The 15,080-nt window shown below is 37.2% G+C and overlaps 2 protein-coding genes and 1 long non-coding RNA gene across 3 annotated transcripts; 1 reads left to right on the top strand and 2 right to left on the bottom strand.

The window, feature by feature from the left end:
• Positions 1-2,771: 2,771 nt before the first annotated feature.
• Positions 2,772-4,571, top strand: LOC122307779. The gene is made up of 2 exons (XR_006241813.1): positions 2,772-2,927; positions 4,257-4,571. It is a non-coding gene; the product is annotated as an uncharacterized LOC122307779 (long non-coding RNA).
• Positions 4,572-5,893: 1,322 nt separating this feature from the next.
• On the bottom strand, positions 5,894-9,677 carry LOC122307060 (transcription factor MYB35). Its single transcript, XM_043119673.1, has 3 exons — positions 7,447-9,677; positions 7,175-7,304; positions 5,894-6,819 (listed from the first exon to the last, which is right to left on the bottom strand). The coding sequence occupies exons 1-3, from the start codon at positions 7,577-7,579 to the stop codon at positions 5,967-5,969; spliced, it is 1,116 nt and encodes a 371-aa protein (XP_042975607.1). The 5' UTR covers positions 7,580-9,677; the 3' UTR covers positions 5,894-5,966.
• A 1,271-nt stretch (positions 9,678-10,948) lies between these two features.
• On the bottom strand, positions 10,949-13,992 carry LOC122308410 (probable prolyl 4-hydroxylase 7). Its single transcript, XM_043121715.1, has 8 exons — positions 13,734-13,992; positions 13,575-13,658; positions 13,423-13,480; positions 13,167-13,271; positions 12,173-12,230; positions 11,908-12,083; positions 11,662-11,722; positions 10,949-11,435 (listed from the first exon to the last, which is right to left on the bottom strand). The coding sequence occupies exons 1-8, from the start codon at positions 13,838-13,840 to the stop codon at positions 11,128-11,130; spliced, it is 957 nt and encodes a 318-aa protein (XP_042977649.1). The 5' UTR covers positions 13,841-13,992; the 3' UTR covers positions 10,949-11,127.
• Positions 13,993-15,080: the final 1,088 nt, after the last annotated feature.

Here is a 15,080-nt window from a genome sequence, read left to right as displayed (position 1 = left end):
AATTGAAGAGGAAAGGGCTATAAAAAAAAGAAAAAGAAAGAAACAAATTCGCCTGCAAATTCTTTGACATTGAAAGAATCACTGAACGATAGCAGGCTATTAATAAAGTACTAGAGGTGGGTGCCCGGCATAATAAAATGACCTGCTCATTAAAAAAATCGGAATTAGTATTTGTTCTCTCCATTTCTGGGAAGGAGCAACCTGAGAATGTGTGAGCATCTTGATCCATTTTGAAGTGTTCAAACTTGTTCCAGTACTCATACTGTATTCTTTTCGTTGCAAATGCATTTGTTTCTTAATTTGGGGTTACCTTCAGCAGTCGTTCTATTGTAAACTATCGTGGGTAATGCTTACTCTGTTATTTTCTTCCACTCTTCCTCTTGTTCCCGTTTGAATTGCTAGTTGTAGGGTTAGGGACCACAAAAGTTAATTGTTGTAGATAAAATCTGTGTGTAGGGACCAAAAAAATCGGTAGGCTCTAGTTTACACATGCCTCAACTGCTGAATAAAGATTTGAGACGTTGTGGACAACGGACCTTTCATTTCCTTCACAATTGAAAGAGCTGCCCCCACATGTATTATTGAACAGCAATCCCGCAGGAATTACTGACCGACAATGTTTTTCATCTAGCTTTGAAAATCACTAATCCAATGCTCTTCTTTTAGTTTGTGTCTTTTCTTTGTTTTTCGGCTCGTCTTCCCTGTCTGTCTGTTTGGATTTGTGTCTGAAGTTTCAGCTAGGAAATGCTACTGCTGGAGCAAATTATGTTGCTGTCAGAGCACACGGTGAAAAAATTGCTTGACATCAAGGTCATTGCTTTGACAATACCACTTGCCATTCAAATATAATAAAGGATGCGCCTTGTGATAGCCCCCCTCCCCTCTTCTTCTCTCTATCAAGCTTCGGCGTCGTTGCGAAGAGCCTGCAATCTCTCTCTCTCTCTCTCTCTCTCTCCACATATATATGATTGAGAGAGAAGGGAGGGCTCTTCCTATTTGATCAAGGGGTTAAGATAATCTGTATTTGGAACCGAGTTACCGATAATGGGAGATATATCAATCCTCATTATTTCATATACGCACTGGGTTATACCTTCTACAAACCTAAGAGAACGCCAGATTCGGGGGTAGGGAGGTCCCCTGTGCTAGTAGCTGCATGAAAATGCACAAAGCTAAATAAAGAGAGAGAGAGCTTGCATGGACCCATTTCAATATGTAAAGTTACAAGATGTTAAAACTTTTTATTTTTTTTTTGTTTTATTAGCCTTGTTCTCTCTTTCTTGCTATGTTCTGCCTATAAATAGAACAAAGCCACTTCTTCCGCGCCAAGTTAAAGGGGAAAAAAAAAAAAAAAAACCACCTAATCAGTTGTCCTGCCGTTTTCTATCCTCTGTTCTTTTACTTCGTTTAAGTGGGAGGTCCATATCCATATTGATCATCGTCTTCTCAGTCCCAACATGCTTGTTTTGATTTACTCTTCATTCCCTTCTTTGAACAGCCTGCCAATTTCCTCGAGTGGGAAGTTATAGGAGAAAGAGAGGAACAGATATGGTGTGTGGCCGTAGGGTTTTCAGGGCTCTGATTGGAGCTCTCATATTCGTGGGCGTCATTTGGCTGTCGACGGTTGGAATCATAGCAAACCGTAAAAATAAAACATCGACTACAATGGAAAGGTCAACTGAAATATTCAGGTATTGGAAGCTGATTGGGAGAGAGAAGCATACTGCTCATCGGCATTCCGATCTTAATTACGTGAGCAGGAGAAGAGTGCCCCATGGACCTGATCCCATTCACAACAGGTACTTTTTTTCTCCTCCTTCTTAATCAAATATGCATCATTTACTGCATCAAAAACGTACTCGTGAAGGAACTTGAATGGAGGATGAACGGGTATTGCTTTTCAGCTTCTAAACTAAGGAGGGAGACATCCTTATCAGACAGGGAACAGACCCAAAGAAGAAAATTTATTGTCTGGAAGACTGGAATCAAATGCCATCTTCCTGTTTCACAATTTCTCTAAATTTCAAACATGGTATTCAAGTGCGACAGTACACTTTCTCCACTAAAAAATACTAGTGTCTCTCTGCTTTTTCTTCTACACGTGATGACAATGGCCTAGATTTTTATATTTTCTTTTCTTTTCTCTTTGGGGGTGTGTTGTGTTTTCCTCTTTTATTTAACATCAAGAATCAAAACTGTCCCGGCACTTCCTCGGCCCTTTGGCTTTGGCGACCTAAGCTGTAGCTAAGACGTTAGATAAGAAACCAAAAAACTTGATGAAGTGAGAAATGAATTGCGTGGAAGTTGATGATAGTTTTTAACTCTTTACTAAAAGCTTCTTTGAACAAATCTTTCTCTTATTTTGATGAGAAACAAATAAAGACATCGGGGGAAGATATGGACCACTTCAGTTTGGAGGAAACATTCAAAGAAAACTCTGTTCCTTTCCTTTTTCTCCGAATTTTAATTAATATATTGGAAGTTTATTCCATTAATGGCCCATTAAGCGACCAAACCATCGTGCCCGTAGACGTTTGCTGTTCTATAAGAACTAAGAAGAGAAATGCTGCCCCCGTTTAACTTGGCTCCTCAATACACCCGGTATCATAGTGCTGCATAAATAACTAAATTGTCTTTTGTTTCAAGTTAAAGCTCTCTCTCTCTCTCTCTCTCTCTCTCTCTGAGATGTTAATATCTTCTAATTTATTTGTTTATTCAGGGGAGCAGGGAAGACTAGACGGCCGCCTGGTAGAGCCTAAGGGGAGTGAGAACTGAGAAGCATCAGCAATTGTGAGGTGGCGAATGTGCAGGAGACTGTTAGATTTATGATTTCTCAATTATCAGGCCATCCGAGTTGAAATGTGTTGCCCTGAACACTAATGCAAACTGCTATGATTGGGTGCGAGTGCCTATAAATATTTGGAAAAGTATGTGCAATTCATTCAGTTGCTAATCATTTTGTGCCAGCCTTAAATTTCGGAACTTTTGATCGGTGATTGGTCGAACCGTAACGTTTTCATGGTATTAAAAAACCGAGTTTTCTTTTTAGATTTTATTACAGAAAATGTTATGAATTAGATGCTCTTCACAAATAGCTATACAACTCTGCATAACTGAATGAAACATGAAGCTAAAGAATACAAAAACTTCAGACCAGACCAGGGAAGAACTTAAATTACAGACGTAGATGCCTGAAATGCACCAACCCAATAGCGTCCATTCGAAATTCAACCAAGGCCGTTCTAGGCAGTTGAGAGGCATGAAAATTCCCGCAACTCCTGACTTGGATAAGCAATCTGTAATTTTGTCTAAAAAAACCGAGTTTATATCAGACAAAATACACGGGGAAGCTTGAGAAAGATTGAACTTTTGGAGGTATCCCAACTACTGTTTTCTTGTCCCTACTTTAATGTTTTAGGGAGAGATTCATGGACAGATCTACTTTGTATTGAAAAAAGTGGACCAAATAGCTACCATAAGAAAGAACAACACTACCCCAGAAAGGTTCTTGACTGAGCAGTCCAAATACATGATGAGGTATCGTCTTTGTTGAGCATTTTAGGGAATTTTTATGATATTTTGGTTTTTCCTTGTATCTAGAATTCAATCTACACCCCTTATAAGTATAACTCTTCTTCTATTAAATGTTATATCAAGCAATGGCCAAACAAAAGACTACTAATTGATACCCGAAAGAACAAACATTTCCATCTGATTGAGTATTTTTCTTTTCCTGGCAATTTTTACTCTACAGGATGATTATAGGAGTCTCACCTCACCCCTCCCTATATATTCTAACAGCTTTTTTTTTTTTTTAATATAATAGTCCCTTGCCCAAGAAACGAAAGGAGACACAGACCAACATATTGCAGAACTCAATGAACAGCGTACAATGTGCTGTATTTAACCAAAAAATGCATGCTTTTTAATTGCTTTTGTTGACCCCTGTATGATTAAATGTGCATTTAGAACTAAGAAACGTAATGGGATTTAACCAATGACAGGTAATGATAAACATAGCCCATACATACATATTATATACATGTATATATAATATATGGACATATAGTTCTAGTATAAATAGAAGTTCTCCTAAAGTGAAAAAAAGAAAGAAGCAATATCTGTTCCTTGCTTTTTCTTTTACTTTTTCTTTGCTTCCTTTTCCTGATTTGATTTTGATTGGTTCGAGAAGTTAAGACTAGGTCCAAAGTAACTGGGATTCAAATTTAAGTGCCTTTTTGTTGCATGGGATACAGATTCCGAACTCGGGCAGTTCCTTTTGTTAAATCGTACAATTCAGCAGACCACACAAACTCTCCCACTATCTCTTCAGCCACATCAGCAGAGGAAATTGTGCAGTAACTTTAGTACTCAGAGATATGATCCACATGCCTAATAGAGATCAATCTTGACACCAACATTCGAATCCCACTAATTCATACTGCTGTGTAGACAACTTAACATCTGTCAAATATTGTATATTTGTTAAGTTTAGTCTTTCCTTTCCAGCTTACCTTGTACAATTCTATATATTTGACATCTACTGAATGAATTCTTTGTCTTGATCAAAACCATTTCTCTGCAAATTTTCTTTCACCTTTTATATGTTGAAGATAGGTTTACACATAAATCTTACATAAAGAAGTTTATATACTAACTTAGCTTAAAAAGACTTTATAATTTAATGATCACATTAAATCACGTCATGGTGTGACTTTTTTATATAAAAACTGTGTGTAGATCAGACATTTCTATTGATTGAAAGAACACCATTTTATGACTCCTATGAATATTATGATTGATCAAAATGTGGCCCACTATCCTGTGAAGGAAGGGCTCCACGTTCTCTTATCATTGAATCTAGATAATGTAATCAGTTGGACCCTTCAATTTATCATTTGATTCGTGAACATTGTTATAATCATCCATTGTATGTATATTCAAGGAGGGTGGGGAGAGTCTAAACTAAAAGTGCTTAAAAATAACTCTTAAAATTAAGAAGAAATTTTAGGAACAAAATACGCTCAAGGGATGTCCATCCCCAGCCTTCATCATCTGCATGGATGCATAGTTTCTTTCGAAGGGATTTTATTAATGTTCTTGTAAACTTGTTTATGAGTAAAACAAAAGAACGTGAGAATGAAAACATGCCAAAAAACTGGCAAACGTACACCTATATGAATCGTGAAGCACGAAGTGAACATCTCTTGCTAAGAGGAACCAATGTCGTGATTGACAGGTTGAAAGAAATAATTGAATCTATATCGGAAAGAAAGAGCAACTTAATACAAATAAATCTGCACAGATGATTGCTTAAAAAGAACAAAACCAAAGATCCTCCTGGGCTGTAGGAAAACCCATACAGCAGCCGAAAAGGGCAGAGCAAGAACATCTTTGGACCTTGATTTGAGGCTTGGCAAGAATGATGAGGGAGTCACAAGGACCTGAACAATAACTTTTCGAAAAATAAAAATGGTTTGAAAATCCACTTTTCTAATGTCTCTCACTGCATTTTCTAGCCATCACAATATCCCATTACATGAGCTAATGTCCATTATTGAGGATTAACTACATTGGTAGGTTTTAGCAAACATCTGAATCTGATGTACGTAGATTTTCTTGGACGAGTTAGAAATATAATTCTGATTATTAACATAGGTAGGGTTGACAGCGAACTTCCAACTCGTGGAATCTTTACAATTTTGCTCAACTATATATTTATTATTTCCAGGCTTGAAATATTTTCTCGTGAGGTAGTTTGTGGGCTACAACTCAATATTTGGATCGCCAGAAATTTTATGCCAAATTATACACATTGCCGGAATTACTCATTACCGTGTTGTCTAGATACTGGCTCTCTATATTGTTCAGTCTACTACATCGAGAAACTACCTATTGAAACTATGAATTCTGCTATTATTATTATTATTATTTTCTACTAGTGTAACAGAACCATATTGCAGTATCTAGTAATCAAAAGATCCATCTAAAATATCTGGAAATTCTGCCCGCATCTCACTGTCCTGTTCCAGAATAGCGTCCACAAATGAACTCACAGATGATGAAGCTTCTGACCTGTTGTTTGTTTGATCTCCACTTGTGGATCCAAAATCAAATGTCCCAAAATCACCCTCATGTCCAATTCGATATAGGCCATTATAATTTCCAGTAGCAAGGTTTAACTGGGGTGTTTGCTCTAGAGTTGAAGGGCAATTGGTTGGTGACAAGACTCCCTTGAGGTGGCGATCTTGCTGTTGCTGAAAGCCCGGATAGGGAAGAGGTTCACTGAGGAATTCACTCCAGTTGAAGGAAGAAGATGGTGTGATTTGTGCGTGAGATGGTTGGCAAGAATACGATTGTGGCGAGCCTAACTGTGTGACATTAGAAGAAGATGTTGATGAACAAGAAGAGGTGGCTTCATTAAAGAAGTTTGGCTGGATAATTTCTGGGTCAAGGACTTGAAACTGAGACAAACAGTGCCATGAGTGGATGTTTGCATTAGAGGAGCTATCTTGGACTTGCTCCATCACAGACTTGTTCCTGATCATATCGGTATTTGGAAATACTGTGAGGACTGAAGAGTGTTCTGGTGTGGGCACTGATGCGTAGTACTTGATGTTCTTATTGAGAGATCCAATTTGGTTTTGGCTGTTTTGGAGGCCGCTAATGTCTCGACAATCAGAGAGGATCTGAGAAAATGGCTTATGGGTAACAGGATCAATTCCCAACTTGGTAAGCTTCTTCCTCAACTTGGTGTTCCAGTAGTTTTTGACGTCATTATCTGTTCTTCCAGGTAGCTGTTTTGCAATAAAAGACCACCTGCAACACATTGGTTTGTTTGAGAGAAAGACAGAGAGAGAGAGAGAGTCATGTCATTATACTTGGGCTGTTTGACAATTGTATATCAAGTAGGAAGTTTTTGTTATGATCTTTTAAGACTCGGGTGACGTGTAAACTGGTATAAGGAACATTAATGTGCATGGAATTGTAATTTGATTCTCTTTCAGGATGCACATTACAGCGCTGTCCTTTCATGTAACTATAGCACTCCAGATATTCGTTTTAAGTGCAACCTCCTTAAAAAAGTTCATCTTTGAAACTCAAAGAATATAATCAGGCAAAGAACAATTAACTGAAAGAGATACAAGATTGAGAGTTAAACTGGGTGATTTACCTGCTTCCAATAGCTTTGTGAAGGTTTATAATGAGGTCTTCTTCTTGAGGGGCGAAACCGTCATGCTTGAGATCAGGTCTGAGGTAATTTGTCCACCTAAGCCTGCAGCTCTTCCCACATCTATTGAGTCCTGTACATAATAAACTAGCTCATGCACGCATATAATTACAGAATGCAGGCGGCGCTCTTACATTTACAGACGATAAATCCAAAAAATTGAAAGAAAAAATAAAAATCAGCTCCCATTTAGAAGAGTGGAGAATGGACAAAACCTGCTTTCTGGGGAACCAAGGTCCAATTCCCAATCCCATTGTTGGAAACGTATGCAAGTATTTTTGCATCCTCCTCGGGAGTCCAGAGGCCCCTCTTGACGTTGGATTTGTCACAACAAGGTGGTCTTCCCATTGAAGGAAGAGAGAGAGAGAGAGAGAGAGAGAGCTGAAGGTATAATTATGTAATGGTGATGCAATTGCAAACCTTTGAGGGTACATTTTAAAAGATGAAGAGGAAGGGAACGTTTAACAAATGAGGAGGCAAGAAATGCATGCAATTTGGCTCCCAATTGCATGATGATTTTCATCTTCTCCAAAAAACGGTTTCAAATGACATCACAATATAAGCATCTCTCTCTCTCTCTCTCTCTCTCTCTCTCTCTCTCTCTCTCTCTCTCTCTCTCTCTCTCTCTCTCTCTCTCTCTCTCTCTCTCTCACATGCTTGGATCTTAGAGCACTCTATTTGAGGTTCAAATAGGGTGAGTTATGTAGTTATAGTTTCAATCGGGTAAAATATCAATTGATTCCGATTACCTGTGTTTGACATGAAAACCAAAAAGGCTTCTTTAAGCTTATGAGTGGTGCAATTTCCATGGCGTCGTGTTAGCGTACTAGGAAAATGTCCAGTTGTCGAACCATCAATATCATCCAGATTCCACCGGGTCCAACTTGTATCCCACACACACTACCCAAATCAACCAAACTTAGATCGTCAGTTGTGGCATATAGAATTTACTCCAAAGGCGATTTAAACGTGCTCATGAAATGGACTTTCTTTCCAAAATGTCTTGAGAGATTTTCTTATTTAGCAGTGTTTTTGTGAAACCCGCATGCCCGTGAGATCAGAAAAGATGTTCAACTCTTATACAAATATATAAATATACTTATATATATCTTTATATATAAAAAGCGGCTATCAAACAGAAAATCTTATTTTAACAATTTATTGTTGTTTTCCGTTAAAGTTAACACCATTCGTCTAAATCCGTTCGCCTAAAACAATAATTTATTGGCCGTTTATGCGAGGCAACTTGACCTACAACCCCACACCGTGCACGCCATTGTCGAGCTGCTACTGGCCAGATTCAAGGAGTCGTTTCACCCATTCAACAAGAAAATCGATCGGATTGATGAAGAAGAGGGAGAAAAATGGGTTTTCGATGCAGGGGAAAAATTGCAAGCGAGCGATAATCGTAATACCATTCCGATGCAAATTACGGAGAGATCGGACGGGGTTTCGGATCATTCTAAATCATTGCAGAAGCTCCATGCGAGCTCATCGAATCGTCAAATGGTGCAATCTCCAATGAAAATGCCACCAGTGAAACCACTGAAGCATCCAAAGCTGAAGGCAAAGGATCCGAACAAGAGGGGGATGAGTCTGGAGGAGAAGCACAAGCTGGGGATCGGGTTGCAGAATACTCCACGCAGCAACATCACGGACGTAGAAACCCATAGAGGATGTCAAAAAAATAGAGCATGACCGAAACCCATAGCATACAGATTTGGAGAGAAACTGGCACGAAAATGGAGCTAGAAACCGAGTATGGAAATGGTAAAAGAATGGCAAAATAGATGGACCTACAGTGAAAAGAAAAAAATGGAAATCGAAAGAGGAAGAAGAAGCAGCAACAACCAAATGAATGTGATTCCATCCTCCCAATTAGAAAAGCACATCGTCGTCGTGCAAGATTACTGCTTGGAATTAAATGGCTTTAGCGCTCCACAAGCTCCTAAAAAAATACCAGTCGCAAGATTCATCTCCGCTTTGCAAAACCACAAGCGCCGAATGCCACCGCATTCCATCTCTCCCTTCTCATCGAATCCACCAATTCAAGCTTGTTTCTGACTTAACACAAAGCAGAGAACTTGACCCATTCCCAATTCTCGCTAATTTATCCCAACTTATCATATGGGTTTTACTTGAACTTGATTTGCTCAACTAGGTCGATGAGAAGGGAGAGAATAAAAGAAAACAAAGGAAGAAGAAGAAAGAGGAAGCAGCGGTGCTAGCAGGAGGATAGAAATAAGAAACAAAGCCCTAAGGGTTGGGGAGCAAACGGCACCGTTTTGGGGGAGAAAGGGGGCTGGGCTTAAAGCACACGGGCTGGGCCCGAAAACTGAAAGAATTTGACCCAAAAACAAAGAAAAACTCACTAGAACAAAGCCCACCTAAAATTAGAAGTCCAATAAGATAAAAATGCACAATAAAAATCAAATAAAACAGTACAACTAAATATTAATAAAAAAAATAAAAAAAACCTAAAAATAAAATAATTTAAACTAGAGTGTAATTTAAATACAAAAATAATTATTAATATTAAGAAAGCATAATATTTAAATTTTACAATTTAGAAATCACAAAATAATACTGTAAAAATCACATTTGATCTAACTAAGCAAACGAGCTTTACACGTTGCTTTGACCTAGTATATATATATATCTATATTATATAGAACAAAGAAGGATAATTATTTTGACACAAATGTCAAAAATACAAACAAATGAATAATCAGATGAGCCTTGTTCAGAAGACAAAAATGGAGTATTAAAAGGTAGTGCATCTCCTATCTGTTCTATTCCTGAGGGAACAGTAAGGTCTAACAAAGTGGAACTACAAGGATTGTCGTGGGGTGAAGCAATTTTCAGCAATGTTGTCATCGATGGAGGCAAGGAACCTTTTATGGTGACAGAAACAATGGACAGCAACCTTTTAGCTGTCGAGGAGACTCAGGATTTGTCATTGGTGCCTAGTGTGAAGGACCGCTTAGAGTCGAGAGTGTAGTTGGGTACCATGTCTAGGGATATTGCTCCCCTTGTTTCTCTTTATCTGTTAAATGATATAGTAGTTTCAGTATCGAACTAAGTTTTTAATAAAGTTAAAAGTTTTAAGCAAATCATGGGGATTTCAAATGATGCATATGAAGACCAAATCAAAACTCTCTTCACTATGATTGAGGCGAGCTACTCACTTGAAACCAAATCAAGTTTCAAGAAAAACAGAGAATTAAAACGTCCTTCATGGACAATTAACTACGACGCTAAGGAAAGTAGTTCAAGTCAAGAGAAGACTAAAAGGAAGGCAATGTGAAGACGGTCTTGTAGAGGGATTTGAATTAGTTGTAGGAAAAACAAGGAGTTGGGATTGGAAAAGTGTGTTCCATTCCAATTCAAATTTGGTGTATTTTGCGTAATTTTCACAGGCTTTTAGGTGATTCGGGACACTCTAGTATGGGTTAGGCCTTTTTTTGTATAGTATATTTGGTTTCTCCTATTGTTATATATATATATATATATAATATTTTTACTTACCAGGAAAAAAAAAAAAAAAAAAAAACACAAACACAAACAATTCCCACTTTCAAACTTTAGAACTGAGCTTAGACACCAGAAAAGTTAATGAATCATTGTACCAGCACTAGACCCCCGTAAAAAGTATGGTATTACGCAGTTCGTGCAAAGGCCAAAATTAGATCCAGTGCTTTAAATGGATTGCCATCATAAGGAAGAGAGGCAGGTTTGATATGAGATAGGTAAGTTTTCAAATATACAAACGAATGCTATAAAAGATTGGTCCGAGCAACTCTGATGATTGTGCCACTAAGTCACACCTCAATATTATATACAACAATTCGATGATTATCCCCGCTCCCGTAAAGAACAAAGTAAAAATGGTTTTTCTAGGATGAGCAAACCTTGCAACTCTTCCTGCAATTTCCGTTAGAGTGCTCAGAACCCACCATGTAAAGAGGGTTCTTTTCACACTCACCAGACTTGGCCCATATAGGGCAGTTCTCATCCTCATCAACGCAATCCCCATTGTCGGGGTCCCTCGCTGGTTTATCAAAGGATCGCACGTGAATCCACTTGGTTGCAGACCACTTCTCACCCTCAATAACAGGGCAGCTCCCATGCAAGCTGTTGGTATCTGTAGTTGCATCAGGATGAAGACTGAAGAATAGCAAGGCATCACCCTTTATGGGTTTCACTGCATTGTTATGAAAAGGTAATTTTCAGATCTATGATGGATGTAGGGTATTTAAAGAACAAATGTAAATTACTCGAGAACAAATGTAATGAAATAGATAATTGTTGTAAGACAGGAATCAACAGAATTTAAAGAGATGCCTCTGAATAACTTAAAACATAAATTAGCATTACCCGAGTAAAACAATAGAGAAATTCAGATTCGTTATTAGCCAACAAATTAATACCTGCATAGCCTTTTTTAGCACAATCAGACCAGCCATCGTCCTTTGGTTGAGACATCCTTGCCTGTGGAAGGATACAAATAAATGTTGACTTAGTGAAGTAGACATATAGGAGAAAAGGAAAACACATACATACACGGAAAGCATTGAAAGGAGCTGTGTAACCAACTTAAAGCCGTTCACAAAATTTCCAGACCAGGGAAAAAAAGGAGGAAGATCACTCCGATGGTCAGTCACGGATAATTTTACCTCTGAATTAGGAAAGATTGTCTCCCCACCCTTCTCAACATCAGACAAATACATCAATACAGTGGCAACCCTGTGGCCACCCAGTTTTTGATTAGCCTTGTCGTGAAAATAATCAAAATGTGGTTCATATTTCTCACCATGCTCGTAGTGCAATATTTGAATGGACTCCCCATTTTCTGTTAATCAGGGTGAGAAAGATTGAATAATAAACTTCCCATACACTCGCAGAAATCCTAAATCAACGAGAAGAAAGTAATTATTTTACCTGCTGGAAGGAAGGTCCATGCAGCAATCCTGGCCTCAATATCTGCGACTATTTCATCCTTGAAGATGAAACAAAGACACCAAGTAAGAATTTGTCAAGTAATAAGAAACGGAAAATGCATATTTCACAGAATGGGTATGAAAACAGATCGTGTCCTCGCAGCAACCAGTGGCTGCATTAATCATAAACATGCCGGGTCTAACAAAAGCCTCTCAAATCAACTTCTTGCATGTGACTCTATGGAACACTTCACATAAAGAAAGTTTGGCACTCACACACATCTAAATTTTGATTCTGATTAATGGATGTCCAAGCAGCTGGGACCAACAAAAATTGTTGTAACACATCTCACACCCAACATAACTAATACAGCTCCATGTCAATTCATCCAATTTAGAAAGCAGACTTTAACTGAAAATAGCTTATTCTGAGCTCAGGTTTGAATAAGACATCAGTTCAAAGAGAGTTAAAATGCGGTCGGAGAACCTTGTTTGTTACCCATCCGGCACTAGATTACGCTGTTTATCCAAATGCAATAATTCTCCAACTCAAATGGTGTCAAGTTTCAACTAGGTGCAAAATTACTTAAGAAGTTCAGATTTTCTCTATTCCCACATTCAAACTAAATTAAAGATCAATGAGATAAAGACCCTATTTCTGGTGAAACTTCTGCTGATTCTTGTCAAAGTTAATGAAGCATTCATTTTATTAGCGTCTCACCTTAAATACTTATCAAAAAATAAAAAGTATCTTTCTAAATGCCAAAAGCTGCCCGTGATCTTCTCTCGATTGGGACATCCTTGTGAGAAATGCACGCAAGACGGCTACAACCACAGATTTTATCACTACATGCTTACAGATTTATACGAATCCTTAACTCTACGCAAAATAAAGCAATCGCTAGCAAGTTTATCCATTCTGAACCCAAAGAATTCAAATGCATAATCTCAGAAAAGGTCCATAAATGCTGAACAGATAAGTGATTAAACAATACCTGAGCTTTCTGAAGAAACATGCCCGAGCTCGTTCGGACCTCGCTCATTACGCTCTTACCAGACTCGTTATCCGCCACCATCGATTTCTGCAGCTTATCCCTAGCCTACTTTCCCCAATATTAACACAAATCAAATCGAATTTAAGGAAGATGGCTACATTTGGATCAAATTTGATTTCTGATTATTCTTATATATTTCTACATATCCAGGAGAAAAACATGAATTCAGACGGAGAATGATTAGTATTTGACTCACGAGTTTCATAAGGTGGTCGCACTCTTCATGAGTCAGAAATCCCTTATAAATGAAAGACCTTCGGAATTAAAAATATAGGCAATGAATCAATATAAACCACAAACGAAATGCAATTTATTGAGAGAGAGAGAGAGAGAGAGAGAGAGAGAGACCTGGGACGCCATGACAGCTGAGTGACACGAGTGGGATCAAAAGAAGAGAAAGAAGGTTTCTTCAATCTCAGCACCGACTCATGCCTGAAACCGCAGCAAATTTAAAGAACATTCAAGGCACTTTCACGAGCACATAGAGAGGGGGAGAGAGAGACATACGTTTTCGTGTCTGCGAGCAATCCGCGTAAATGAGGAGCTGAATGAGAGAGATGAGGTAGAAGGAATAGAAAACAGAGAGAGATCAGGAGAAAATGTGGAGACTCCATGGGAAAATCTGTTGTGCAGTGTTCGAATTTAGATACAACTTCGCGTATGGCTTCGGCTTCGGGTTTTATTGAAGGGGAATGACGGGCAGGCGAGGGTTCCTGGCCTTCAGTCCTGTCTCATTTCTTGTGGGTGCCCATTGGATTTTGGAACTCACGGACTTTTGAGCCGCTTGTTTGTGGAAGCTTCTTTTCTTAAGCCGAAGTGAAAGTCTAATCTAACGAACCAACGTATCAAATCCATCATCATTAAGGTTGTCATCAATCGTCTGCTCCAAAAAAGTCTCCAATTATTTCGTATATATTAAGGACCCGTATGTTTTTTAAGATAAAGTCAGATAAGATGAAACGAATTAATATTAAAATTAAAAATAAAATAAAATATTATTAAAATATATTATTTGAGTATTATTTTTGAATTAAATTTTAAATTATTTATTTTATTTTATATAGAAATTTAAAAAAGTTATAATGATTAAATGAGATGAGATAAAAAATTTTGTGAAAGTGAACGTAAACTATCTCGTCTCATCTCAATATTTAAATACCATTTAAATATGAACATTTTTTAATTTTTAACTTTTTTTATCTAATTATTACAATTTTTCTAAACTTTTAAATAAAATACAAAACAAAAATTAAATTTTTCTATTAAAAAATTATATTCTAATCCTCTTTTAATTTTATAATTTATTATTTAATATTTTATCTCTCCTTTTTTAAAATTATATAAAAGTCTTAATTCAAATTATTTCAAAAATCATTTTATAATATACTCAATACCTAATTACTATTAAGTGAATTTCTCATATTATTTATGTAACTAAACGAGGCCTAAATATTTACTAGCTTTTTATATCTCTCTTTGTTTCTTTGGCAACTAAAAATAAGATTACGACAGATCATCGTTTCCATTCAATTGGGTATTGGTTTCCTCTTCAACCTTTTTTTAAAATAAATATACATACATATACATGTATTATATAATAATATAGGTTTCCTCCAACCTATTAAATTCCTTGTGAATTCAAGACTTTTTTTTAATATGTACTTAGGTGCAAGGCTTCCTTAACGAATACATGGATGATACTTTGATGATTTGGAGAAATCTTTACAACTTGAAAGTAAAAATCAAAAGAAAATATTTTCTGATCTTAATTACTTTAAATATAATCTTGAATATCAAATAATAAAATCCTGTGTAGTCTTTTTAACAAATTCCGTACAGTTACATTAAAAATAA

Source organism: Carya illinoinensis, chromosome 4 (genome assembly GCF_018687715.1).
Source record: "Carya illinoinensis cultivar Pawnee chromosome 4, C.illinoinensisPawnee_v1, whole genome shotgun sequence".
NCBI lineage: Eukaryota > Viridiplantae > Streptophyta > Magnoliopsida > Fagales > Juglandaceae > Carya > Carya illinoinensis.
This window is presented reverse-complemented; position numbering and strand designations above follow the sequence as displayed.